At 55.2% G+C, this 23,755-nt stretch overlaps 2 protein-coding genes across 3 annotated transcripts; one reads left to right on the forward strand and one right to left on the reverse strand.

The window, feature by feature from the left end:
• Window positions 1-133: 133 nt before the first annotated feature.
• Window positions 134-11,042, forward strand: LOC131567690 (alpha-1,6-mannosyl-glycoprotein 4-beta-N-acetylglucosaminyltransferase-like). Of its 2 annotated transcripts, XM_058819398.1 has the most exons (5): window positions 134-1,195; window positions 3,935-4,032; window positions 7,682-7,808; window positions 8,103-8,250; window positions 9,194-11,042. In XM_058819398.1, the coding sequence occupies exons 3-5, from the start codon at window positions 7,701-7,703 to the stop codon at window positions 10,333-10,335; spliced, it is 1,398 nt and encodes a 465-aa protein (XP_058675381.1). In that variant the 5' UTR covers window positions 134-1,195; window positions 3,935-4,032; window positions 7,682-7,700; the 3' UTR covers window positions 10,336-11,042. The 2 variants fall into 2 exon arrangements, with proteins under 2 accessions (XP_058675381.1, XP_058675382.1); XM_058819399.1 differs by lacking the exon at window positions 3,935-4,032.
• Window positions 11,043-11,511: 469 nt separating this feature from the next.
• TMEM9 (transmembrane protein 9) lies at window positions 11,512-18,153 on the reverse strand. Its single transcript, XM_058819354.1, has 6 exons — window positions 18,109-18,153; window positions 15,715-15,816; window positions 15,526-15,617; window positions 14,966-15,074; window positions 13,962-14,093; window positions 11,512-12,656 (listed from the first exon to the last, which is right to left on the reverse strand). Exons 2-6 carry the CDS (start codon window positions 15,805-15,807, stop codon window positions 12,507-12,509), a joined length of 576 nt encoding a protein of 191 aa, XP_058675337.1. The 5' UTR covers window positions 15,808-15,816; window positions 18,109-18,153; the 3' UTR covers window positions 11,512-12,506.
• Window positions 18,154-23,755: the final 5,602 nt, after the last annotated feature.

Genomic DNA, 23,755 nt, shown 5'->3' on the forward strand with positions numbered 1-23,755 from the left:
AATTGACATTTTATGATTTGAAAGGAGCTCCCTGGAACTGTTCATTTAAAATCCTTTTGGTGCTAATCAAAGTGGTCTTGTGTTCTGTTGTTTGGGAAGAGTAGGAGGTTTTGCTTTCCAAGAACTTTCCTTTTTGCTTTCCAGGAACAATCAAGAAACAAAATCCATGTTTGTTTTAGTGCAGCAGGATTGTGTTCATGCATAGTGTGATATTTCAGTGTCTGAGAAGCAGTGAGCAAGACAGCAGGGATCAACAATAATCTTAATTCCCAGCCCAGCAGATACCAGTTTAAGGAAAGAAAAAGAAAAATAAATTATCAAACAAAGGAATTACTTGAAGAGGAGTTTTAAGGCAAAAGTATGTAAAGGTACTTAAGTTCTCACACTGGTGTTTTTCTTTGAAAAGAAGATCTAAACTTTTAAAACCAGAAGGTGCTTTTCAGAGAACATAAACAGGGAGGGAGAGGAGAGGACAAACTAAAATAACTGAAGCAGTGATGAAGTGACGAAGGACTCGACTCTGTCTTTTCAAAGAGCAGTGCGGAAATCGTTTCTGTTGAAAGCCCCCAAGCAACCACTGCTTTTGACTCAGTAAATTGATTTCTGTGAGGAAGAAGCAACCATGAAACTTCCTGTGGCTCTGGGCTGACTGAGAGGTGAGGGGTGCAGGGGCTGGGCCTGTCAGACGCGTGGTGTGACCAGAAGGAACCTGGCTGGAGGTTTAATTGAACACGTGGCTTCCTGGGGAGGTGCAGAGGAGGTGCTGCAGGGCAGGGGAGCAGCTGTGCAGATACAGACCCTGGACTGAGCTTTGCTGCTTATCAGATATCAGCCTCTCAGTCCTGCTGCACACCACATCTGGTCCCAAGCAGGAGGAACACTACTTGTCCATGTAGAGTGTTCAGTGAAGCTCCTGAAGGAGAGGGAGTTCTGCCACCTTGGTTTGGACTCGGTGGTCTTTGAGCTCTTGGTGGGTCCCTTCCAGCTCAGAATATCCAGTGGTTCTGTGACCCCACATGACCCTGGTGTAGCTGCCCAGAAGGAGTTTCTTGCCACTCTGTAAATCACCACTAAGGACATCTGCCCTGACCTTGGATCTCTGTTGGAGACTCTTCATGTTGACTTCAAACACATTTGGGACAGCTTCTGCCTCACAGTTCCCCTTTCCACCACTGCTGAACTGTTGATGCCACAGGTAAGTTTTGAAGTTAAGTTGGTTTATTAGAGATAAAGGGCAAGGAAAATGTGCTGTCCCTGTGCACCTGGGGCTGCCATGTCAGCAGAGCCTGGGCTGTGTCATGGTTGTGGTGCAGGAGAGGCAGGACAGGTTTGGAGCTGGAGCTGTGTCTGAGGGCTGCAGGGGCTCTGTCCCCAAGGAAGCTGCTCCAGAGCAGTGGGGGACAACAATCTGCCTTTTGCTGTGGGGTTAAACACCACTGAACTCGGGGACAGGTGGTGAGCTCAGGCAGTAAAACGTGGCCAGGCTGCACTTTGTGACTATCTTGGAGGGTGGTGGCTGCTTACTCAGAGCCTGGTTCTGGCTGTGCTTCAGGCTGTTTCCTGCTAATTCCCTGAAAACTCATCATGATGCCATGGCCATGTGCCTGGGGATTGCTGTTGATGCAGGGTCTGGAGGGTGGGAGCAGAGTTGGTTCCTGGCTCAGGCTGATGGCAGGAGCATGGAGCAGGCTGGTGTCTGTGTGAGGCTGTGCCCTTACCTGTGGGGAGCTGCTTGGGCTGAGGGGCTGGGAACGGCAGCCCGGGCCCTGCTCTGGCTCCTGTGCAGAGCTACAGAACAGCTGCTAGGCTGTGTGTTCCTGCCATCTGGCACAGCAGGAATACCTTCTCATCAGGCATATGGCACATCCAGGGGTCCAAGGTGCTTGGCAGCTCCAGAATTCCCCGGCTGACCCCGGGCGGCACAGGCTGTGACAGCAGGAAGCAGGTGGATGGGATGTTTCCTGTTACCAACAGACTTGCTGGATTCAGATATGGATATTTAGATACAGATGCCCCTAAGCCAGAGGTGCCTCTTCCAGGCCAGGCTTTTGGTAGGCTGAAATGTATAAAATGTACAAGAACAATTCTCAGTCTTTCCCTTTACAAAGCTTCTGGTGATCTGGTGCTGGAGCTGTGCTGATCAGCAGTGCTGGCAGGGATTGGGAACCTGTTCTGATCCATGTTGGGAGGATGGGGAGTGGCAGGGGTGCTGTGGAGGGGGGATTCTGCCTCTGTGTAGAGCTGCAGGTACAGATGTTCCCCTTGGTCCTTACCCAGAGCATCAGACCCTGAACCCTGGGCTGAGGTTTGCTCAGTGAGGAAGTGCCACCAAAGCCCAGCCCCCAGCAGGGGATTTCCACCCTGGCCCCTGAGCCCAGCCTCTCTTGAAGCTTCATTGCCAGAAAAGTCCTCTTCAGTGTCCTCCAGGATGGGATGCAGTGAGTCCACGGGCAGGAGTGGCTGTGGTTTGGTGTCACCCATTTCTGTAGGACACAGCTCAGAGGGGTCCTCAGTGATCTGGAAATGGAGCCCCAGATCAGCATCATGGTGCCTCTCCCTGTGCTCTCCCTGCTGTGTGAGGCCCCGTTCTACCTTTGCTTTGTCCTGCTCCTGAATAATGGAAGGGCTGTAAACAGATCCTGCCTGGCTCTCTGGTTTCCTAGGGGAGACAGGAAGACTTGGCCACCACGCTCACTCTGCTCCTGTCCTTGTCAGGATCCGGTGTCCAACAGGAGCTGAGCTCAGTAAGGCAAGGCCTGGGGGCTTGGGGAAGGGGGCTAGGCCCTGCTTTGGATTCCCTTGTGCCTGTCCCATCCCAGTCCCTCTGCTCTGGCCTCAACTGGGAGAACTGCTCCTCCCTGGCCCTCTGAGATGGGCGTGCCTGTGCAGCCGTGGGGCCTGCTCAGAGCAGCTTTTGCACCTGGGGCTTCTCTTTCTTCTTCAGCTTATCCTAAAGCAAGCAAAAATGTGCCTTCTAGCCTCATTTCAGCCACCTCCCTGTTTCCCCTGGTCAAATATTTTGGTGAGCAGAGCATGTTTGGGTTTGGGGCCAGAGGGAGGTTTGAGAGCAGCCTTTGGTGCCAGGCTTTGGTTGGTTCCTGGGCACTGGGGCTATGCTGTGGCCCTCACAGGGTGGCAGGTGGAGGGACCCTTTTTCAGCATCCAAAAACCATTTGGGACTTGCTCTATAGCACAAAGGGGGGAACTGGATGAACTGGCCAAGGCTGGGCTTGTGGCACTTGCTTTGAGGGCAAGAGGAGCCAGGATGTTTGCCTGGGCACCAGGAGCTGTGTCCTAGCTGGATTCCTTTCCTGCTCCAGGCCTGCTCGTGGATGTCCCCGGGGAGGGTCAAATCCTGCCCTAGCACTGCATCCTGAAGCAGCCTGTGAGGACCAATGGGGAATTTGGTGGCTCTCCTGCTCCCCTTGGCAGGGCAGGCTGTTCTATTGGCAGGGCTCTGCACCCCCAGGGCTGTGCAGGGTGTCACAGCCCTCCCCCTCTTCCTTTCTGCGGGGGCAGGAAGGACCAGATTTCCTTCCTGTGCAGGAGTGGGGGTCAGGGGCAGCTGGTGAGAAAAGCCCTCCCCCTCCTGCAGCTGCTGCAAGCCCCACAGTCCTTCCCACCCTGGGCCACTGAGCAGCAAAGCTCTGCTGGGCTGCACCGTCCCAGCTGCCTTGGCCCTCCTGGAGTCCTCCAGCCCCTGCCCAGGTGGGAATCCCAGACTGCCTTTGCTCCAGAGCAGGTGGGGTGTCCCCACTGAGCCCCTGGGACCCCACTGGGACAGAGCCACTGCCACCCCACCATAGGAATGTAAGGATTTAAACCCAAATGATGTAGGAAAAGCGAAAGCCAGCAGATCCGGGAACCTGGGGATGTCTGTTCTGCCTTCCCAGCACCATCACCTGCTTCCTGCTCTACCTTCTCTCTCTCACAGAGGAATTCCAGGCTCCACAGGAGCAGCTGGGGCTGGAAGTTGTCATGGGGGATTTGTAGAAGATGGAGCTTGGCAAGAGGTGTGAGGTCTCTCTGAAGGTAGGAGAGGTCCAGGCCAGCAAGGAGAGAAGGGAAATGGGATCCACACTTTGTGTGAATAAATAGGGGGAAGGGAAGGGAAGGGAAGGGAAGGGAAGGGAAGGGAAGGGAAGGGAAGGGAAGGGAAGGGAAGGGAAGGGAAGGGAAGGGAAGGGAAGGGAAGGGAAGGGAAGGGAAGGGAAGGGAAGGGAAGGGAAGGGAAGGGAAGGGAAGGGAAGGGAAGGGGTTTCCTCTCCATGGAGCTGCTGTGGGAAGGAGCTGATCTGGTTGGGAGCTGGGGACAAGCGATGCCATTGATGATTTATGGATGCTTCAGAGCCATGTTGCTGCTCTGGGTCTGGAGGAGGGAAGCAGTGGGAGAAAAGGCTCGGAGGGTGGAGGAGTTGGGAACAAACCGGGTGCTGCAAGGGCCCTGTGTGGCCCACATTGGTTCACTGGGATGAAGGGGCTTCAGCAGGGGCTTCATTCCCAGCCCAGCTGCGATGCCTAGTGCTCCAGTGAGGAGCTGGAGTATGTGGGGAAGCTGCGGTGTCCCGGGGCTACATCCCGGGTGGGATCCAGGTTCTGCCCTGCCCCAGGGTGCCAGGCATGCAGTTCTGGCTCTGCGGCCCCAGAGGTTTTTGCTACCTCAGCACAAGAGCTGGAAAAGAAATGGGCAAAAAGCTGTGCCAGCTCCGTGTCACCAGCTCCTGGCTCGGTGAAGCGTCAGGTTCGTGCCAGAGTTTGGGGACGCTGCGGCTTGGCAAGAGCCCCCAGCGGGGGTTGCTGCTGCCCGGGGGCTGGAGCTGCCTGCGCGGATGGAGTCGGTGGGGCACAGCTGATGCCATCCGGGGCTGCCGGTCGGCGAGGCTGTCGCAGGTGCCACGGCGGGCTGGGGACCCCTGGCCCGTCCCACGCGGGTCCCCGCCACCCTGGCCGGTTCTGCGAAGCTCCTGGGACCGAGGGCGCCGGCGGACGCTCCTCCTCTGCGGGAGGCAGGCAAGGACTCGGGGTGGGGCTTTGCCGAGCGAGAATCCTGAGTCCGGCCAGCCCGGGGAAGTTGCCAGGAGCGAGCGCCCCGGAGAGGCGAGGCTGCCGCCCACCCGTGAGTGTCTGCCCTCGGCGGGTGCGTGCCGAGCGGGGCTGGCCAGGAGCCACCTCCTGCTGCCGTGGGAGCGGGTGTGAGGGCAGGGGCTGGGCTGGGGGCGCCCCAGCTGTCACCGTAGGGACAGGATCGGTGTAAGTGTCCCTCCCTGCTGGGACCTCCCTGTGCTGTGGGACACCTGAGCTGACCGAAAGCTTTGGCCTCCGGAGCCGTGTGCTGCTAGAACAGGACATTTCCCCTCCTTTGTCCCCGTGGGACAACCCCTGGAGCAGAGAACTCAGGTACAGTGGGGCCAGGCCCCGGCCTGACTCCCACAGCCCCAATGGCCACAATTTGCCCATGAGGGACAATTTGCAGTGTCCCCCACCCATTTCTGGTGCTGGGTTCCATCCCAGCCCTTTCCACCCCGGGGACCCTCAGGGCGGGGCACTGAGCTGTGCTGCAGGAGAGCTGGTGTTTACCCTGCTGGGTGACACAGCCTTCGTTTGTGCCTCAATTTCCCCCAGCATGGAAGGGCACTCCTGGCAGTGGGAAGGGAGCCCTGGCTGTTCCCTTTTCCTTGTGCAACCGGCCCTGCTCTCCCCAGTGCTGGCGGAAGCAGCTGGAGCTGCCTGCACACCGGGAGCTTCCTCGGAGCCCCGCGGGACTGAGGCTGGGAATGGACTGTTCCTCCCCCCTGCCCTGCTCTGGGGCTGGGGAGGAGTTTGGCTCCAAGCATATGGGCTCTCAGCTCCTCCTGGCCAGTGTCCCCACAGCAGGGTGGCTTTTGGAGACATCTGCAATGGAGTGCTGGGCTGTGGGGAAGGTGCATGAGGTGCTTGCAGCAGAGTGGGGGACAGGGATACTCTCTGGAGGCACTTTGAGCTGGAGCAGGAGGATGCTGCACCCCTGGTTGTGCCCACTTACCTGGCTGCCTCCATGGAGGCACGAATCCAAAGCCCAGTTAGGGGGCTAATTATGGGGCTGCACTCATTACCTTCTGTTCTGTTCTGTGCCGGTGACCCCTGTTCCCCATGGGCTGCCTGCTCCTTGGGTGAAGCTGCTGCCTGTGAGAGCTGGGGGTGCTCAGCAGCATCTTGTTTGCTATGCAGGATGGGCCGTTGGCAGCCAGACATTCCCCAGCAGCCAGAAAAACCTTTGGCCACCCAGAGTGGCCAAACGCCCAGCCAGGCATGTGGCCAGGCCTCACCCTTCCCAGTTTATCCCGTCGCCCTGGTTGTAGCTCCTGGAGGTCCAGGCCTGGAAATCTAGGCTGTGATGTCCCTGTGGCTCTGACAGATCCCTAATTCTGTTCCCCCCTGAGCTGGTGAGGTCCCCCATGTCTCCAGAGCTGTAAGGGATGGAGAGGCCACACTCTCTGCTGGGACCTGGACGGAGAGATTACGCAGCTGCAGGAGCCGGTTGTCTCTCCTGCGGGCCAGCCCTGCCCTGCCAGGCTCTGGCTCCGTGTTTATCTCCGACTGAGCAGCCGTGTCCCTGGGCGGGGTCAGCGCTCCAAGGGCGCAGTGCCTGCCGATCGGATCGGGGCACCTGCTCGGCACCAGCCTCTTGGGGAGCTCACAACCCCTCCAAAGGACTTCTGGGCACAAAAATGAGGGTTCTCCTTAAAACAAGCCCAGCACACGCTTCAGGGCAGCGGCCCCAGAGGTGCTGTGCTCTGGTCTGTGGGGCCTGCGGGTGGGCTCAGAGCACAGCGGTGCTTGGGGCAGGAAAGTGTTCAGGGCACCGTCCTAAGAAGCCCAGCCTTGGTTTGGGAAGGCTTAGGAGGGCCTTTCCTCCACGTTTGCAGTCAAAGCTGCTTTGACCAAGCCAAGTCACTGTAAACAGCTTGGATAGGGCTCAGGATGTCTGCCCCATGAGGCTGGGCACTTGCCCAGGCTCAGCTGCTTCTCTTCCAGGGCAGCACTGTCATATTTATAATGGAAAAATCCCAGGCAAACACAGGAGCCTTTTAGCCTCCTGCCACACCTCTGCTACAATGTACATCATCTCAAGTTCACTGCAACTTGCTTGACACTGTCCCCTCAGGGACACTTTTCTTGTCCTGCCAAGCAGGGGATGGGACTGGGACAGGGTGAGCTGGTGCCTGCCTGGAGGAAGGTGGGGAGCTGCTTCCTCCTCACAGTTGGAAGAGCAGCCTGGGCCCATTTGAGACCTGAGTGTTTCCCAGGGCTTGGTGATAAATCCTGGGGCGTTGGTGACTGTTCGTGGGGTGTCCCCATGACCTGAAAGTTTTTTCTGAGGCTCTGTCACCTGCAGTTCTTCTGCTTCCAGCTCCGGAGTGCTGCTTGGGGTGTCTCAGGGCAGCCGAGGTGTCCTGGGGCTGGTTTGGGGGGATTTTGTACCTGGCTGATTTTGTCCTGGTCAGGTTGGGGTTTCCCTGTCCCTGCCTGCCCAAAGGGGACAGTGCACAAGTGTCCCCTGATGCCCCATGGCTGCTCACACACCTGTGTGTGCTCGGGCAGGGGGTCGGTCCCAGGGGTGTACCCAGGTGCTGTCCCACTGTCCCGTCCAGGGGATGCTAGCTTTCCCCAGGCTGTGCCCTGATGTGTCCCCTCTCCCCAGGCCTCAGCCAGCAGGGGCCATGCGATGCTCCCTGAAACGCTCCCTCACGGTTCTGCTCGCTGTCTCCTTCCTCCTCCTCCTCCTCCTCCTCCATGGGAGCAGCCGGCAGGAACAGGATCCCCTGGAGGTGAGTCCCCAGCCAGAGACATCCCACTGGAGAGGCTAGTGGAGCATCCTCTATCCCTTCCTGCCCCACATGAACCTCAACCTCAGCTCTGCTCTCTTCCCTGCTCCCTGTCACCCCAACACCCCCCCACCTTCTCCTCTCCCTCGGGTTGCCCTGGGCAGATGGACCCCCCTGAATCCAGGAGTTGGGAGCACAGGACAGGGGCTCCCCTTCACTTCTGGGTCCCCCTCTTGTCATCCCTCCTTGCTGCATGGTGCTCTAGGGTGTGACCTGTTGCCTGTGGCTCCCATGCAGGTGCAGCTCAGGGGCCTGGCTCCCGACACGATCCTGCAGCTGCTGCAGCCGGGGGGAGCCCAGCACATCCTCAGGGACACAGCTGAGCTCTCTGCACTCCACAACATCTCCTACCAGCTCCTCGCTGGCTCCCCGGCTCCCCGAAAAAGTGAGTGGTCCTGGACCCTGAGGGTGTGCACATCTGTGTGTGCACAGCTGCACGTCCCAGCACAGACCTGCCCCCTGAGTGCTGCTGGGGCAGGGGGGGGGGTTGGGTCCTGCCTTTTTGGGTGAGGACCTGCCCAAACCTCCACAGCCTTCACTGCTCACTCTGGGGATGGAGGAATTGGGGAAGCTCCACGCAGGGTCCAAGTTTCTGCACCTTGGGACTGGGTGACTGCAGGTGTTTTGGGCTTCCCAGACCTCTCTTTGGGGGTTGCTGAAATCCCATCACCCCGGGGTTGAGGTTCCAGTGGAGATGGTGAGCTGGACCACTGGGACAACCCCACAGTGTGGGAGGAGTGGGCCAAGCTCTTAGGCAGGCGCACAAGAAGCAATTCCCATGCAAACCCTGTGGGAACCAGCCCAGGACAACCTGTGAGGCTGTGCAGGAACCAGCACAGGAATGGTGCTGTCCCAGCCATCAGCAAGAGAAGCTGAATCAAGGCAGCCACTGCTGGGCCATGGGGAGGACACAAGGTGCCTGATCCCAGTGTGGGTGCATCTCCATGTGGTGTGGAGTGGGGAACGCTTCCAGGATGTGCAGCCATACCAATAAGCCATTTCTGCCCTATAGACTTTCTCTCTGCACTGTTACTTGCCTAGATTTGGCTTTTGTTAAGGTGTTTTTCAGGAATATTTCTTCAGTGGAGCCCCTGCCTCCTCAGCCTGCCTCTTGCTGCCATTTGGGCCAATTTTGGGCCTCTCCTGAGGTGCTGAAGGTTTCAGGTTCAGGAGGGAGACAACAGCCTTAGACATGGGGTTACAACCCTGCAGGCTGGCCATGGGAAGAGATTTTTTGAGCCCTTTCATTTCATCTTGAAGGGAAGAACATCACTGTGGTGATCCCAGGTCAGCCCTCTGCCTGTTCATGCCTTTCCTTTGCCTTGCAGAATTCCTGGCGGTAGGAATGGCATCCGTGCAGAGGCCACGTGGTTTCTACCTCCTGGCCACATTGCAGTCCCTGTTCAGCCAGTCCACAGAGGAGGAGCTGCAGGAGATGGTGGTGGTGGTGCACCTGGCTGACACTGATCCTGGCTGGAACGTGCGCGTTGCCGCCACCATCGCCCAGAAGTTTGCTCGCCACATCCTCCTGGGCCGCCTCCTGCTCATCCACGCTCCGCCTGAGTTCTACCCCACCCTGGAGGGCCTGAAGAGGAACTTCAACGACGCAGAGGAGCGGGTGAGGTTCCGCTCCAAGCAGAATGTGGACTATGCCTTCCTGCTCGCCTTCGCCGCCAACCTCTCCTCCTACTACCTGATGATCGAGGACGACGTGTGGAGCGCCAGGTCCTTCCTGACGTCCATCCGCAGGGCACTGGCTTCCCAGGAGGGCTCCAGCTGGGCCACCCTCGAATTCTCCAAGCTGGGCTACATTGGAAAGCTCTACCGCTCCAGTGACCTTCCTCGCCTGGCTCACTTCCTCCTCCTCTTCTACCAGGAAATGCCCTGTGACTGGCTGCTGGTCCACTTCCGCCAGCTGCTCACCCAGAAGGACGTGATCCGCTTCAAGCCATCCCTCTTCCAGCACATGGGCCTCTACTCCTCCTTCCAGGGCACTGTCAACCGGCTGAAGGATGAGGACTTCCAGGCCGATGCCTTGGACCTCCCAGACAACCCGCCGGCATCCCTGTACACCACCATGTCCATCTTTGAGAACTACGAGCCCCTCAAGGCCTACAGCTTGGCACAGGGCTACTTTTGGGGCAAAGACCCAGCAGCTGGCAGTACTTTTACCATCGTGTTCCAGCAGCCAGTCCGAGTCCGCCGTGTCCGGGTGCGCACGGGCTCCGTGGAGCGCCCGGGCGATTTCCTGCGCGCAGGGCTGCTGGAGCTGGGCCAGCGCCGCGACCGTAGCCGCGACTGCTCCTCCTACGTCCCTGTGGGCTCCTTCAAGAAGGGGACCCTGGAGCAGCAGGGCCTGGAGAGTGTCCTGCCTGGGCCCGTGGAGTGCGTGAGGATCCGGGTGACCCAGGACCAGAGCGAGTGGCTCATCATCCAGAGCATCGACATCTGGACCACAGCAGGCAATTGAGCACAACACCTGTGGCAGGATGTCAAAGCAGCTGGATTTGGTTCCTTTATTTTTCACATTGCCTTTTTGGATAAGAAATTAAGTTATTGGCTCTCACTGCTCCATGTGTGGAGAGATGGGAACCACTGCTGTGGGCTGCAGATGAGTCTAGGAGCAGGGCCCATCAGAATGTACCTGCTGGGGGATGCCCCAATGAGCCAAGGAGGGGGCACAGGAAGGGGAAGGTGCTTGGGAATTCAGGGCTGAGCAGTAGAAAAGCTTTCCTCCCGGGGAGGATGATGTACAGGACAAAGCTGATCAGCTAATTAACAAACCAAATAATTCATCAGGCAGTGGTTTGGTTTTTTTTGGAGCCTCTCCACACCTTACCTGCTATAAGTTTTCTAACTTTTTCCAAAACTCTCAATTTCTAATTCCCTTCTCTCTGATCCCATTTCCTAGCTGCTCCTGGAGGGATCAAGAGAAAGTCTGGGGATGCTGCTCACCAAACCCTTCACCCTGCAGGCTCAGCAAGCTCCCACTGGTGCCCGGCCATTTTTCGGTGCCGATCGGGGGCGACGGCCACCAGATGGACCCATCGGCCCGGCCGCGGGCAGCGCCTCCCACCAGCGCTCCTTGTTCCCGCCTTCCAAGGGAAAAAAACAAATTCCCAGGCACCTCACTTCGTGTTTTTGCTTGGTTCACACGGAGCGGGAAGGACAGACAAGATGGGGCATCCAGAAAGGCGAGGAACGCACAGAATTGAGCACCAGGGAACAAAGATAAGCCAAGGAAAATGTGACCTTGGTATAATGTGAAGCTCTGGGTCCTTTTTAGCCCAGTGAGGTGCTGAAGGGTAACTGGAGTACACGAAGGATCCCAAAAGCTGCTGTTTGGGTTTGTCTGGCTGGGTCAGCTTGGAGGGCTGGATGCTCCACTAGCAGCTGTGGCCCCAGCACGCAAGGCAGTGACTAGCACTGCTCCCAGTTAGGCTTTTAGTAACAATTTCTCAGCTTCCTGCAAAGGAAGAATTCCAGTCTGCTCAGCATTCCCATGGGATAGCCCAGAGAACTCACTAATCTGTGCCAAGCAGGACCCTGCTCTGCCCATGTTCCAAGCCTGGCTGTCCTGGAGCAGGGCAGTCACTGCCAGCAGGGAGCAGTGCCACTCCTGCAGCACCAGAACCACAGCTCTGGTTTGAGGTGGCATCAGCTCACCTGCTGGGCACTGGCAGGCAGATGGAGCCCCAGACCTGGCATGATGGGGTTTTTCCCCTGACAAAAAGCCACTCAGGTAGTAGATCTTTGCATTTAATATGGAGGTGCTACACCATAAAATTCAAATATTCTCAGTGGGATCAATACACACGGCAGAACCACTGCAGCTTCCTCCACACAGCCCAAGTCCTATCAGAGCTCTTGGAGTGTTCTGAGTAGCCCAAATGTCTGCTTCCCAGGGCCCTGAAAGGTGTTTCCAGTGCTCCAGGAGAGCCTTTGCCCCAGTTCTCTTGGACACAAATGCTGCTGCTCACTGGAGAACACCAAGGGTTACCAGTGTGGGTACAAATCAAGAGGTTTCACCCCAGGAAGTTTTTATCTACAGGTAAAGCGCAAAAATATAGAAATGTAAATCAGCGTTTTACCTGTTGGACTCTTACTGATGTAGGTACTAACAGGTTTTGTGATATTCACATGCCCAGAAGCAAGCTGCAGTCTCAGTTATGCTGGTGTAAACCTGGACAGACTCCAGAGGCATGGAAATCTCTCCATTTACATCAGGATAAGCAGAAGCAGCAGTGTGCACTGGCAGAAACTCCCTCCCCTTTGTTCCTGTACTGTTCCTATGTGGCTCAGCACCACAATGCCCAAGGACCATCAGTGCATACTGGAGGAGGAGGTGGTTGCTGCATCCTGGAGAAACATCACATAATTTATCCCACATCAAAATTCTCCCACCATTTTTATCCCAGGAGGACTCAGCCAGCTCCCAGCACTCTGCTCCCAGCCCCTGTCCCTCTGGGGTGGGCTGATGGAGTCCCATGGCAGCCAGAGCCCAGGGGCCCTGTGGCTGGGCAGGGGAAGGGCAGGGGACACGACCAGGGAAGCCTTGGGGCTGCTGCTCCCTCTGGAGATGTGGATCAGGGAGGGCTGGAGGTTCCGTTCCGACGCCGGGCTGTCCTGCTGCGGCAGGGCCTAGCTCAGCATCTTGTGCCGGTCGAACACCGTCTTCCTCTGCTCCTGCACCTGCCGCTTCCAGCGCTGCTGCGCCCCCTCCACCCGCTCCAGCACCGTGTTGGCCCTGGCGCCAGGCAGGCTGGGCACTGCGGCCAGGGAGTGAGTGTCCTGCAAGGAAAGGAACGGGGCTGGACACCAGGCAGTGCCTGGCCAGCACAGGGCGAGGCAGCTGACCTGGGGAGAGACTGCACCTCGAAGAGCAGTGCAAGGTTTGGGTTGTTCTGGTGAAAAACCTCCTTTTCAGAGCTCCTCAACACCAGCCCCCAAGTCCTTGCCCTTGGGGATCACCCACAACTCCAGACAGAAGTTCCCAGCAGAGGAACTGCACGAAGTGTAGAGCTCTGCTGGAAACCCACTCTTGGAGTCTGCATGGAGCCACAGTGCCGAGGTGAACCACATCCCCCCACTGAAACCAGGCTGACGATGGATGGAGATCCATCGTGGCACAGGAACAAGGGCTATCCCAGAGGACTTGGTCCAGCATACTGGAGTGAGATAAACCTCACTTAACACCAGGCATTTACCATGTGCACCTGGATCTGGATCTGAATTACTGCTGCAGAGCAGGGTGCAAACCCATGACTTTGGGATACAAATTCATATCCTCCTGCAGGACCTCCTTTTTCAGCAGAGGGAGGCAATGGATGGACTGTGGACACTGGAGCACCTGCTCCTCACATCCGAGTATGACAGAATTGGGCCGAATAGTTTGTACTCACAACAAAGTACAAACAGGACAATCCAACCCAGTGCTGCAACTGCATGAATTTTATGCAGCAAGAAATTTTTCCTCCCCCAAAACTGGTGTGTGACAAAGAGAGAAAGAGGGAGAGAGTGGCTCTTTTTTTGCTACTGGGATTTGGCCAAATCATTTTGCCCGGGGTTTGTACACCAGTGTCCCAAAAGATGGGGTTTGAATGAAATTGTGCTCTGGACAAACCGCAACAGAGGAGCACAAGGAACAACAGCCTTGGTACAACCTAGGGCCCAGCCCCAGAGCAGGATCAAACAGCACCTCGTAGGCCAGCGTTTCAAGTGTCTAGAAGATGTTTTAGCCAACACTTAAGTTTGTCCTTCCCTGGAAGCTCAGCACCACAAAACTCCACCTGGGACACTGCACAAACAGGATGTTTGACTTTTTTTCCCCCTCTAGATGGAAAAACCAAATTCAGGCCAGCTGCTACAAAGTCCCCTCTGCCTCTGAGGGCAGGGCTTGCCTTGGGGTTGTTACACAGAACTCTGAATATTCCTTGTGCTTCTGCATGACATGCAGAGATCTAAATGTTCACCTGTGTAAGTGCCCCCTAAGCAGCAGTGCTGGTCCCTCAGTGGATCAGAGGAGACAAGCAGGAGGTGGCTGTTTCCCTGTCCCCCATTCTCCTGTCCCCCTGCCTGCACCCCCTGCCCCCTCACCTCGCTGTCCTCCTCGTTGTGCAGGGGCTGGGTGTAGGGGTCTGGCTTGCGGATCAGGGGGTCCACGAGCACCAGGAAGGCCATATAGAGCAGCAGGGCCCCCACCACAGACAGGTAGACGATGATGATCACCTGCAGTTGAGGACAGCGCAGGGGGAAAGGATAAGCAGTGGAGATAAGAAGCACCACAGAGGTCAGGAAGGTCCTTTGCAGCTGCCTCTGATGTGTGATCTCGTTCTCATTTTGCTCACAAAAGTCTCTTGCTCTTGCCAGGAAGCCGAGGTTGTGCCATCACTGCACAAACTGTGCTGACACTCACTGTGCCAACTGAGGGCATGTTCTGCACACAGGGGACAACAAGATGGGGCCCTGGTCAGAGATGCTTGGCACTCTTGGTCACACATCCCCAGCAAGGAGACTGGGCTCCCACACAGCTCCTCACTATCAGGAATGCCCATCTCAGGGAATCACAAAAATCACAGAAGTCACAGAATCCCTGAATCACTGAGTGAGGTTGGAGAAGATGTCTGAGATCATGGAGTCCAACCTGTGACCAATCCCCACCTTATCACCTTGCCTGGAGCATTCAGTGCCACATCCAGTGGTTCCTTGAACACCTCCAGGGACAGTGACTCCCTGGGCAGCCCCTTCCAGCTTTCTTCCAACACCCTTTTTGTGAAGAAATTCTTCCTTATGTCCAACCTAAACCTCCTCTGATGCAACTTAGGACTATGTCTTCTTGTTGTGTCACTAGCTGCCTGGGAGAAGAGGCCAAGCCCCACCTGGCTACAGTCTTCTTTCAGAGAGCTGTAGAGTGAGCCCCTGGCACTGCCACCATGTACTCGCTGTGACAGTTTCCCTTCTGAAAGAAAACTTTCTGGGCTCTTCTCCAGGAACCTTCCAGTGTGGCAGGGCAAGGGGCAGGGCACAGGCAGTGAGTGTAGTCACCCTGGGCGTGTGTGGCACAGGAGGGGGCAGGATGGGCAGGGCCTGAGCTCAGGTACCTTGATGGTGGTGGTGCTGCGCTCCTCGTACTTGCACTCGCAGAGCAGGCAATAGGCCTCCACGTCATTGCCAGGCACTGGCATGGGCTCCACCACGTGCAGACAGTTGCTGCAGCACAAACAAACCACAATCAGCAGCAGCACAAGGTGAAACCAGTGCTCTGTGCAAGGACACTGGGGTCACTTTGTGTCCCAGCTTTCCGGTCAGGCTGATAACACTGATCTGGTGTTAAGAGCTCCCCTCACAGCCTAGCTGCCCAAAGTCCCTGGGAAAGGTTGTCCCAGCACCTTTGGCAGGGATCTGGTCCAGGTGGATAGGATTGGAGGTCACACCCTACATTTGCCAAGAGCAACCCTACATCTGCCAAGAGCGGGGTTAACGTATCATCCCAGATTCCTCAATTTCTGTTCAAAAAAATGCCCCTGGCCTGGGTTGAACATCACCCACCAAAGCAGCTCCCTCTGCAAACATACAGGCACGGAATCCCTTCCTCAGCATCAGCTGGGAACTGCAGAGCCTGGCTGGCACAGACCGACCCTGAGGCTGCTCACTCACTCACCAGTCCTTCTGGGACACATTCTTGTTGTAGATGTGCCCGCTGATGTTGCGGTACGGGGGGCAGATGCACTTGCAGCGAATGTCCTCAGAGCTCTGCAGGACACAGGAGCCATGTGAAGGAGGGGACACAGCTCTGTCCCCTCACACCCCACCTCTGCTGTGCCCCCACACACGGCTCGGTGTCACCCACCTTGCTGGCCTGTGCTGGGGGACACAGGACACAGCCCAGCAGCACCAGCAGCAGCACGGGGCTCACGGAGTTCCGGGAGCTCGGGGTGAACATCCTGGGAGCCTGAGGGAACAAAATTCACATCCAGGACAGGGCATCTCAGCTGAGTGCGGCCACAACAAGGTAGTCAAGAGAAATTTTTTGGCCCACTTGCCTCTGTTTTGCCCAGGAAGAAGAAGTTTGTTCCTGAATTGCAGCTGATGCCAGCCAGAAACAACACAGATCCCAACAATGCTCCTGTCAGAAGAGCTTCCAACTGTACAACCCCACACCTAAACTACACCAGCCCTGCAAAAGTATTGCTGATTTCCTTACAACTGGACTTGCAGAAAACCTCCTGTTCATCTCTTATTGCCCTGGAGCCCAGCTACAGATATTTTGGTGCTGACAGTTTTGCTTATTAAGAGATGCAGAACTAGGAGCAAGAGTGACCTAAAGCAGTACATTGGGGCCCCCCTGCTGCACTGTCATGAGTGGTAAATCGTTCATCTTCTGACACTCAAAAGTCTTGCTGCTGAAGGGAATTATGTATTTTCCTGTCATGAGCTATGGGAAAGAGGTGGACTATTCCTAAGTATTACAAATCAATTCCTAAATCTCCTTTATCTCAAGATACCTGTTCAGTAAATCCTGATTTTAAAATTACTTCAAGCTGGTAGCTTGGTGAATTCATTAACACATTCTGCTACATATCACAGAATGGTTTGGGCTGGAAGGGACCCTAAAGATTATCTCCTTCCAACCCCCATGTGTTTGGATAAAGTTGTTGCAGAGATGTGTGCTTCCATAAATCCATAATATGAATTTATTCCCTGTGCCACAAAAGGCAAGTTTGCCTTGGTGAGGCTGGTGTTCACCCTCAGAGAGAAAAGGTGGAGCAGGTGTTGGGGGACCTTGGGACAGCAAGGAAGAGCTGTTTCAGCAGAGGAAAGGGAAGGGAATTTACACCTCCATTAATCAGCTCCCAGGTAATCCCACAGCTTACTCCAGGTACTTGTACTCCATCACCTGACCTGATTCCACTGGGATTTAAATCACTGTGATATGCTGTTCCCTTTGCTTTATCTTATGTCAACACCCTAAATTCACATAATGGATTACAAACAAGAAGTTCCTTTCTTCTTTATCTAGACAAAACACCAGCAACTTCTAACAAGCTGCCGTACCTCCAAAATGCATTCCAGTGCTATCACCTCATCCATGATTTATTAAGGTTTTGCACCACAGCTTCAAAAATCTCCTCAAACAATGATCCTTTCCAGGGAGATATCAGGGGTTCAGATCTTCATCACACATCTGGGTGACAGGACTGATCTGAGCTGCCCAGTGCACGTTCCCCATTTTAAGTGGGTCTGGACTTTTGTCTGAATTCTTAACACAACAATGGGCATGTACCATTGCTGGACATGCAATGCCCAACTATCAGCTGAGTTTAGAATATCTGAACAACTCAGAAATGTCACTTTTAAAAACAGGAGGAGAAAACACGTGATCTATTATACCATAAACTAAAACTTAGAACCTGGGCAGAATTCACACACCACGAACTGCAGAACACCCTCAACCACACAAAAGATAATCAAGGCATATTTATCAGCAATATATTTGACAGCAAAGGGATACATGCACATATGCCTTACAGCTATTTCTTCCAGACCATCAGCCCGGGCCACAGCAGCCATGCAGCCAAAACCAACATCTGCCAGAGCAGGAAGCACAGCAGAGGCTGCATGGCTGAGGTGAAGTTCTCGGGGCCTGTGAGTGTGGCAGCTCCCAGGATGAGCCCCCACAAAAGGCTTTCCAGAGCATGGCTGCGCACAACCACCCCCTCTTCTCCCTGGGATTGCCCAGTAATCACCTCATCTTTAACCTCCTCCTCCCTGCAAGTGTCCAAGGCCAGCCTGCAGGGGCTTGGAGCAGCCTGGTCTCGTGGAATTAGTCCTTGCCTACAGCAAGGGGACTGGATGAGCTTTATGGTCCCTTCCCACCCAAACCATTCCGGGATGATTCTGTGAACATCACATGGAACACTTCTAAGACTCCAGCCCGTTTCCCTCCCCGGACCTGTGCTGGAACCATCCCCCGCCCTGACCCGGACCCAGGGCAGGGCCGGACCCCTCAACTCCCGCCGAGGGCCCGGGTGCCCCCTCATCCCTCCAGGGGCTTCCACCGCCCGGTCCCACCCGGGATGCCTCCGGCAGTGCGGGCCACCGCCGCCCCGCGAGCCCCGGGTCCTGCACAGCCCCGCACGGTCCCGCCCCGGGTGCGGGGAGCGGAGCAGGGCCAGGGCCCGATGCCCTCATCCCCCGGCCATGGCCATACCCAGCCCACATCTGCCCCTTACCTGCCCCTTACCTGGCTCTGGCTCCGGCCCGAGCGCGGCCCCGCCCTGCAGGCCCCGGCCAGGCCCTCCCCGCGTGCCCGCTTGGCCGTGGAGCGTGACGTGCAGTGACGGACAGCTCCGCTGGCCAATCGGAGGGCAGCAGCCCGGCCGCTGCTGAGCGCGGCCCGCGGCGCCGAGGGGACGCGGTGCCGGCGCCGGCCGTTGCTGTGGCCGTGGCCGTTGCGTTGCCGGAGGGGCCTTCGGCTCGGCCGACGTGGCCCGGGCAGCTCCCGCCTGGCTTCCCGGGGCAGCACCAGCGGGGCTGCGCCGCGTCGTCCTGGGGCTGAGACGCGGGATAGCCCCGCTCCTTCTCAGCCCCTTCTCACTTCACATCCCCGTTCTCCCCGTACAGCCCCTTCTCTCGTCACACCCCCAGCTCTCCCGTCACGGTCCCACTCCCCCTAATGCCCCTCTCTTGCTTCACAGACCCCGCTCTCCCCTCACAGACACCCTCACAACCCCCCCCCCCCCCCCCCCCGCTCTCCCCTCACGGCCCCGCTCTCCCCTCATGGCCCCTCTTCTCTCGCAGTCTGTGTTCCCCTTCACACCCCATTCTACCGTCATTGTTCTGCTCTCCCCTCACACCGACGGTGGTCCTGTGTCTATCAGAGGGAAAAGCCCGGGCCGCAGTGCTGCCCTTGCTTCTGGTTTTGGGTGATTTGTGGTTATAGATGGTATCAGTGATCCTTCAGTTTCAAAGGCTTCAGTCTTCCTAGGAACCTCTTATGTTTGAGACTTGTGACTCATTTTAAAAGCCTGCTCCTTGTGCCAAGAGGAACATTGTGCCTTTCCAAGGCCACCGGGTCTGGTGTTTGCCCAGAGAACTTTCCTCAGATGTGGTTCTTGTAGTACCTCGGGTTTGCCCCACTTTCTGTGTCTGCACCCTTCAGGTGTGCAAATACCCCCAAGCCTTGGCTTTGCTCCGGTGGCAGCTCCCAGGCGGTTCCATTCAGAGCTGGAGGGATTGAGGGTGGCAGGAACATTCCACAAAGGCCAGAGGTTTATGTCCAAAGGGGAGAGAGAGGAGCCCTACACTTTCACTCAAATAAAGAGAGAGAGTCCACCGGGGCACACCCGCGAGGCTTTCTCTCCCGAACTTTGGAGGGCACAGCCTCCTTTTATCCCAAACTCCCGGCCCCACGTTGCCTCCTCCTTTTTCCACTGGCCGAGGTGCTAGGAAGGTACAGGCTTCCCAAACCGCCTACCACATATTCCCCCTTGAACCCGTTATTTTACCCCAAAGTTCAGGTTTGTGCAGACACTTGTCTGTTTTAGAAGCCAAGCTGTCTGGGCTCTGCAACAAACCTCCTGCCCAAAGTTCGTAGATACATTAAGACCCATTTCAATGACGATAACACTCATACTTTCACCCATCAAACCGTTTGTAAAGACATTAGCTTTCCTCTCAAGGGGCTTACTTGCTTCTCTGGCACTTTGCTGCTTTACCTGGTGCAGATTTACCTGGTCTGTGCTGCTGGATAAAGTCAGGACCTATTTTTTTCAGGTAAAAAAAAAAATCCCTAGATGGAAAAAGAAGAGACCCAAACCCCTGGTTTAACTTGCAGAAATAGAATCACAAAATCAAGCATGTTGGGAAAGACCTCTGAGATCATTGTGTCCAATCTGTGCCTGACCCCCATCTTGTCATCCAGTCCAGAGCACTCCGTGCTGTGTCCAGGCATTCCTTGGACACCTCCAGGAATGGGGACTCCACCACCTCGAGTCCCTGGGCAGTCCCTTCCAATGCCTGACCACCCTTACCTTTCCTGGCACAACTTCATGCTGTTTCCTCCTGTCCTGTCCCTGTTCCCTGGGAGCAGAGGCCAACCCCATCCTGGCTGCCCCCTCCTGTCAGGAGTTGTGCAGAGCCAGAAGGTCCCTCCAGGCCCCCTTTTCTCCAGGCTGAGCCCCTTTCCCAGCTCCCTCAGCTGCTCCTGGTGCTCCAGTTCCTTCCAAAGCTCCATTCCCAGCTCTGTTCCCAGCTCTGAACTCTCTCCAGCCCCTCAATATCCTTCCTGAACCCACCTGCCATGGACCCCCAGGTGGGAGGGTGTTTCCAGTCCTGCAGAGTTTGCTCCTTTGATGAAAATAAAAATGAAAATAATGAGGTGAGATACATTCAGCCAGAAATAGGTGTAGATCAGAGGGTAAATGTCTGTCTGGCAGATAGTTCTGTTTCTCTGATAGTTTTAACTTTCTAGAAATGAGTAAATAATTGAGACTGTTTGTTTTAGGGCTTGTAGAATGTTTAAGTTATGGAGTCTGCTAGGTTTTAAAATGTCCCACACTGTTCCATGCCCCTGGCATAGGAATTACTGATGTAAAAGTGCTTCCCCAGAGTCATAAAGTCTTGGGGTGGTTTGAGTTGGGAGGGACCTCAAAACTCATCCCATCCCACCCCATGCCATGGGCACGGACAGGTTTTACTAGCCCAGGTTGCTCCAAGCCCCATCCAGCCTGGCCTTGGACACCTCCAGGGATGGGGCAGCCACAGCTGCTCTGGGCACCCTGTGCCAGAGCCTCCCCACCCTCACAGGGAAGAATTTTTTTCTATTATTTCATCTAAACCTATTCTCTTTCAGTTTGAAGCCATTCACTTTTGTCCTGTCATTGCATGTTCTTGTACATAGTCTCATAAATAATATTCTAAAGAATTTTCTCACCCCATTGCTGTAATGTTTAAAATCCTGGCCCTGCTATGGCTGCATTCTACCCCCACTCACTGGAGGCTGTATAGGATAGTGGTCTAAGTCAGCTGGACTGATCCAAGGAAACATTCCATGAAAATAATCCTGGGTATTAGATGCACAAAGAACTTCTAATTCCTTCCTCCTGCTCCAGAGTTGCTGAGTGGAAGAAGCTCTTTGGTGCTAAATCAGAGCTCTCCCTGCAGAGCAGAACCCTGGGCCTCCTCATGGGACACTCAGTGCTGTGACACAACTGAGTTTTTTCAGGTTTGAAAGCCCATGGCCACAGGAATTTTCTGTGAGTGACTTTCCTCTGGCTGGTGAGGAGGTGTTTTTATCTCTGACATGCCTGTTGTCACAGCAATCTGTGCTTCTGTGTCTTTTGCAGCCCAAAGGTCCATACCACTGCTTCATGTGGGGCTACAGATGACACTTGGAGGAAGCAGCCTGGACTGGTGACAAGACACTGGAAATACCCTTGGAGGAAGTAAAGGAGTGGCCCAGGCAGCTGAGAGAACACATCCAGGGATCAGGTTTTTTGGGTGAGCGCCTCAAAAACAGACTGATCAATGCAGGATGAGTTTGAAAGTTGCATTTCAGTTCAAGTGCCTTTTCCAAGAGACTGGTTTCAGAATTCTTGGATGGGAGACTGAGTTGTACGTACATTTCCTTGCAGTGATGAGTGGGAGATCTCACACACATTTCCAGGAGACTGTTTCCTGTTTCCTTGCTGACTTGCCCTCTGGCAAAGCTGCCTTTTTGTCTGTCCCAGACAACTGGGATGCAGCAGGCTTGGTTATCTCCTGGATATCATCCCTGTTGCTGTGTTTAAAGCCCAGCAGCAGTGGGGAAAGTGAGTTTGCCTGAAGGGAGCAGAATTTGCTGCTTTATTTCTTCCTACCTGTTGCTCAGTCTTGTCCTCATTCCTAAGTGCACCACTGCATGCACCCAACAGATGTGGTCTTGTTTCCTGAATTTCTGTGTGTGCTGAATGCAGGTTCCATCAAAAATCTCTCCAGCAATGGGTTCTGAACCCTACAGAGATCTTGCCCTGAATTCCCAGTAATTTGGGTTGATTTCAGACACTGACACCACCCTGTAGGGATCTGTGACTCACACAGGGTCTGGGAAGAGGCTTTGGAGACCTTGGGACTCCCAGTGACGCCGTGGGACTGTTCATTCCTGATTTCTGCCTCCCACTTTGCTGGCAGCACTAAGGTGAGAGGTGTCTCAGAGGAGCCTTCCATGGGCAGTGCCCTGGGAATAGACACCAAACACAATTCATGTGGCACAGAGGGAGAGGGAATGGGAGATGGGAGACAAACACAAATGTGTAAAAGAGGGGAAGTGCATCAGCTGTTAATATCCTGCCCTGTTCCTTCCCCTTACCCACGTAATTAGCCCTTGCTGGCACTCATGGTGTCAATCTGAAGGACAGGTGGCATTTTTGTTAACAACAGCAGTGGCTGAGGGCACACAGGAACAGTTTGTCCTTGTTCTCTCTGGACAAGGGTGTTGGTGACAACACTGCAAACCTCCTTCCGGCCCAGCGCTGAGGGTCACAGCAGCTGGCACACATTGAAAGGGCAGTTTATTTTAAATTGTGAACAGATACATTGACTTGTAAATATTCTAGAAATACATCCTGCCATTATAAAAAGCATCCTATAATTCTGGGGGAAAAAATTTCATTCTTCACCTGCAACAATATTATTTGGTCTTTCTATTGCCTATGGAATGAAATGCTTTGGGAATTGTAAGCTGACAAGAGAGGACTTCAGGGTGCCTGGGTCAATCTGTGGGGCTCTCTTCCTTGTGCAGGATGGGTGGTTAGACCAAACAATGGCAATTCTTCTTCTCTTTATGCTGTCAGCTCCCTTCCAGCTCCAAGGAAGTGGTTTGTGGTGCTGTGCCTCAGTTTCCTCATTCAAAAGGTACCACAGCACAGGGAGGGGCTCTGTGAGGGTGGCTGAAGAGCTCGTGAGGGTCACAAGAGCTGCTTGTGACGGTCAGCTTTTGAGGACTTCTCTCACCCTGAAAGACCTGATGGTCTTAAAAAGCCTCATGGAGATTTGTGAGCACACATTAATGAACAATGGTGTCAGTCCCAGGCAGGAGCAGCTGCTGTGTGCGTGGGAGCTGACAGAAGATGTGACTGCCCAGCAGGCTGGGCTCTGATAACCTGGGAGATCCAGTGTCAGTGTGTGCCCTTGGGCTGCACACACAGGCTGGGGTTGTGCAGGACCCTGTGTCCAGCATGACCTCCCATGGCATGAACAGGCAGAGAAGAGCCATTAATGTCCAGCCATGGAGGGTAACTCTGGACCATGGAACTTGGAGCTGCTTCTCATGGGTCACAGCTGTGCAGCCATGAAGGTGTGATGGGGAGGACACTCACGGTTGGTGATGGGGTGGCTCTGGGCTGGTGAGGGGGAACCAACCCACGCATGGCTGACCCCCAGAGAGGGGACTCCTGCTTCTCCACCTGTGCTGTGTTTAATCATTTCTGCAACTACACGGGAGACCACTGCCAGTCCCAAACCTTGTGCCAGGGAAGGCTCAGACTGGACATTAGGAAGAATTTCTTCACAGAAGGGGTGATTAGATATTAGAATGGGGTGCCCAGGGCAGTGGTGGGGTCATCATGCCTGGAGGTGTTTCAGGAAAGCCTGGAGTGACACACAGTGCCATGGTTGGTCACAGGTCAGAGTCAGTGATCTCAGGGGTCTTTTCCAGCCTCAGTGATTCTGTGCTTCTGTGATTCTGTGAAACAGGATGGCTGAGGAATAGGATCTCCCCTGGGTTCAGCCAAGCCTTCTGCAGTGCTAAGACTAAAGGAGAGAGTGGCTGCCCCCCAGAGCAGTGCTCTGGCCCACACTGCTTCCCCCTGCCTGATTTTCTCAGTGCCCTGAGGTATTTATCAAGAGATGAT

The sequence above is a fragment of the Ammospiza caudacuta genome, chromosome 24, assembly GCF_027887145.1.
Source record: "Ammospiza caudacuta isolate bAmmCau1 chromosome 24, bAmmCau1.pri, whole genome shotgun sequence".
NCBI classification, from domain to species: Eukaryota; Metazoa; Chordata; class Aves; order Passeriformes; family Passerellidae; genus Ammospiza; species Ammospiza caudacuta.

What these genes read in the sequence shown, in the direction of transcription:
- TMEM9 (XM_058819354.1), bottom strand. Translation starts at nt 15,807, where the DNA reads ATGTTCACCCCGAGCTCCCGGAACTCCGTGAGCCCCGTGCTGCTGCTG. An exon ending in AATGTGTCCCAGAAGGACTG is followed by an intron (nt 15,075 to 15,525) that starts GTGAGTGAGTGA and finishes TTTGTGCTGCAG; the next exon opens with CAACTGTCTGCACGTGGTGG. An exon ending in GCAGCACCACCACCATCAAG is followed by an intron (nt 14,094 to 14,965) that starts GTACCTGAGCTC and finishes CCTCAACTGCAG; the next exon opens with GTGATCATCATCGTCTACCT.
- LOC131567690 (XM_058819398.1), top strand. Translation starts at nt 7,701, where the DNA reads ATGCGATGCTCCCTGAAACGCTCCCTCACGGTTCTGCTCGCTGTCTCC. An exon ending in AGGAACAGGATCCCCTGGAG is followed by an intron (nt 7,809 to 8,102) that starts GTGAGTCCCCAG and finishes GCTCCCATGCAG; the next exon opens with GTGCAGCTCAGGGGCCTGGC. An exon ending in CTCCCCGGCTCCCCGAAAAA is followed by an intron (nt 8,251 to 9,193) that starts GTGAGTGGTCCT and finishes TTTGCCTTGCAG; the next exon opens with AATTCCTGGCGGTAGGAATG.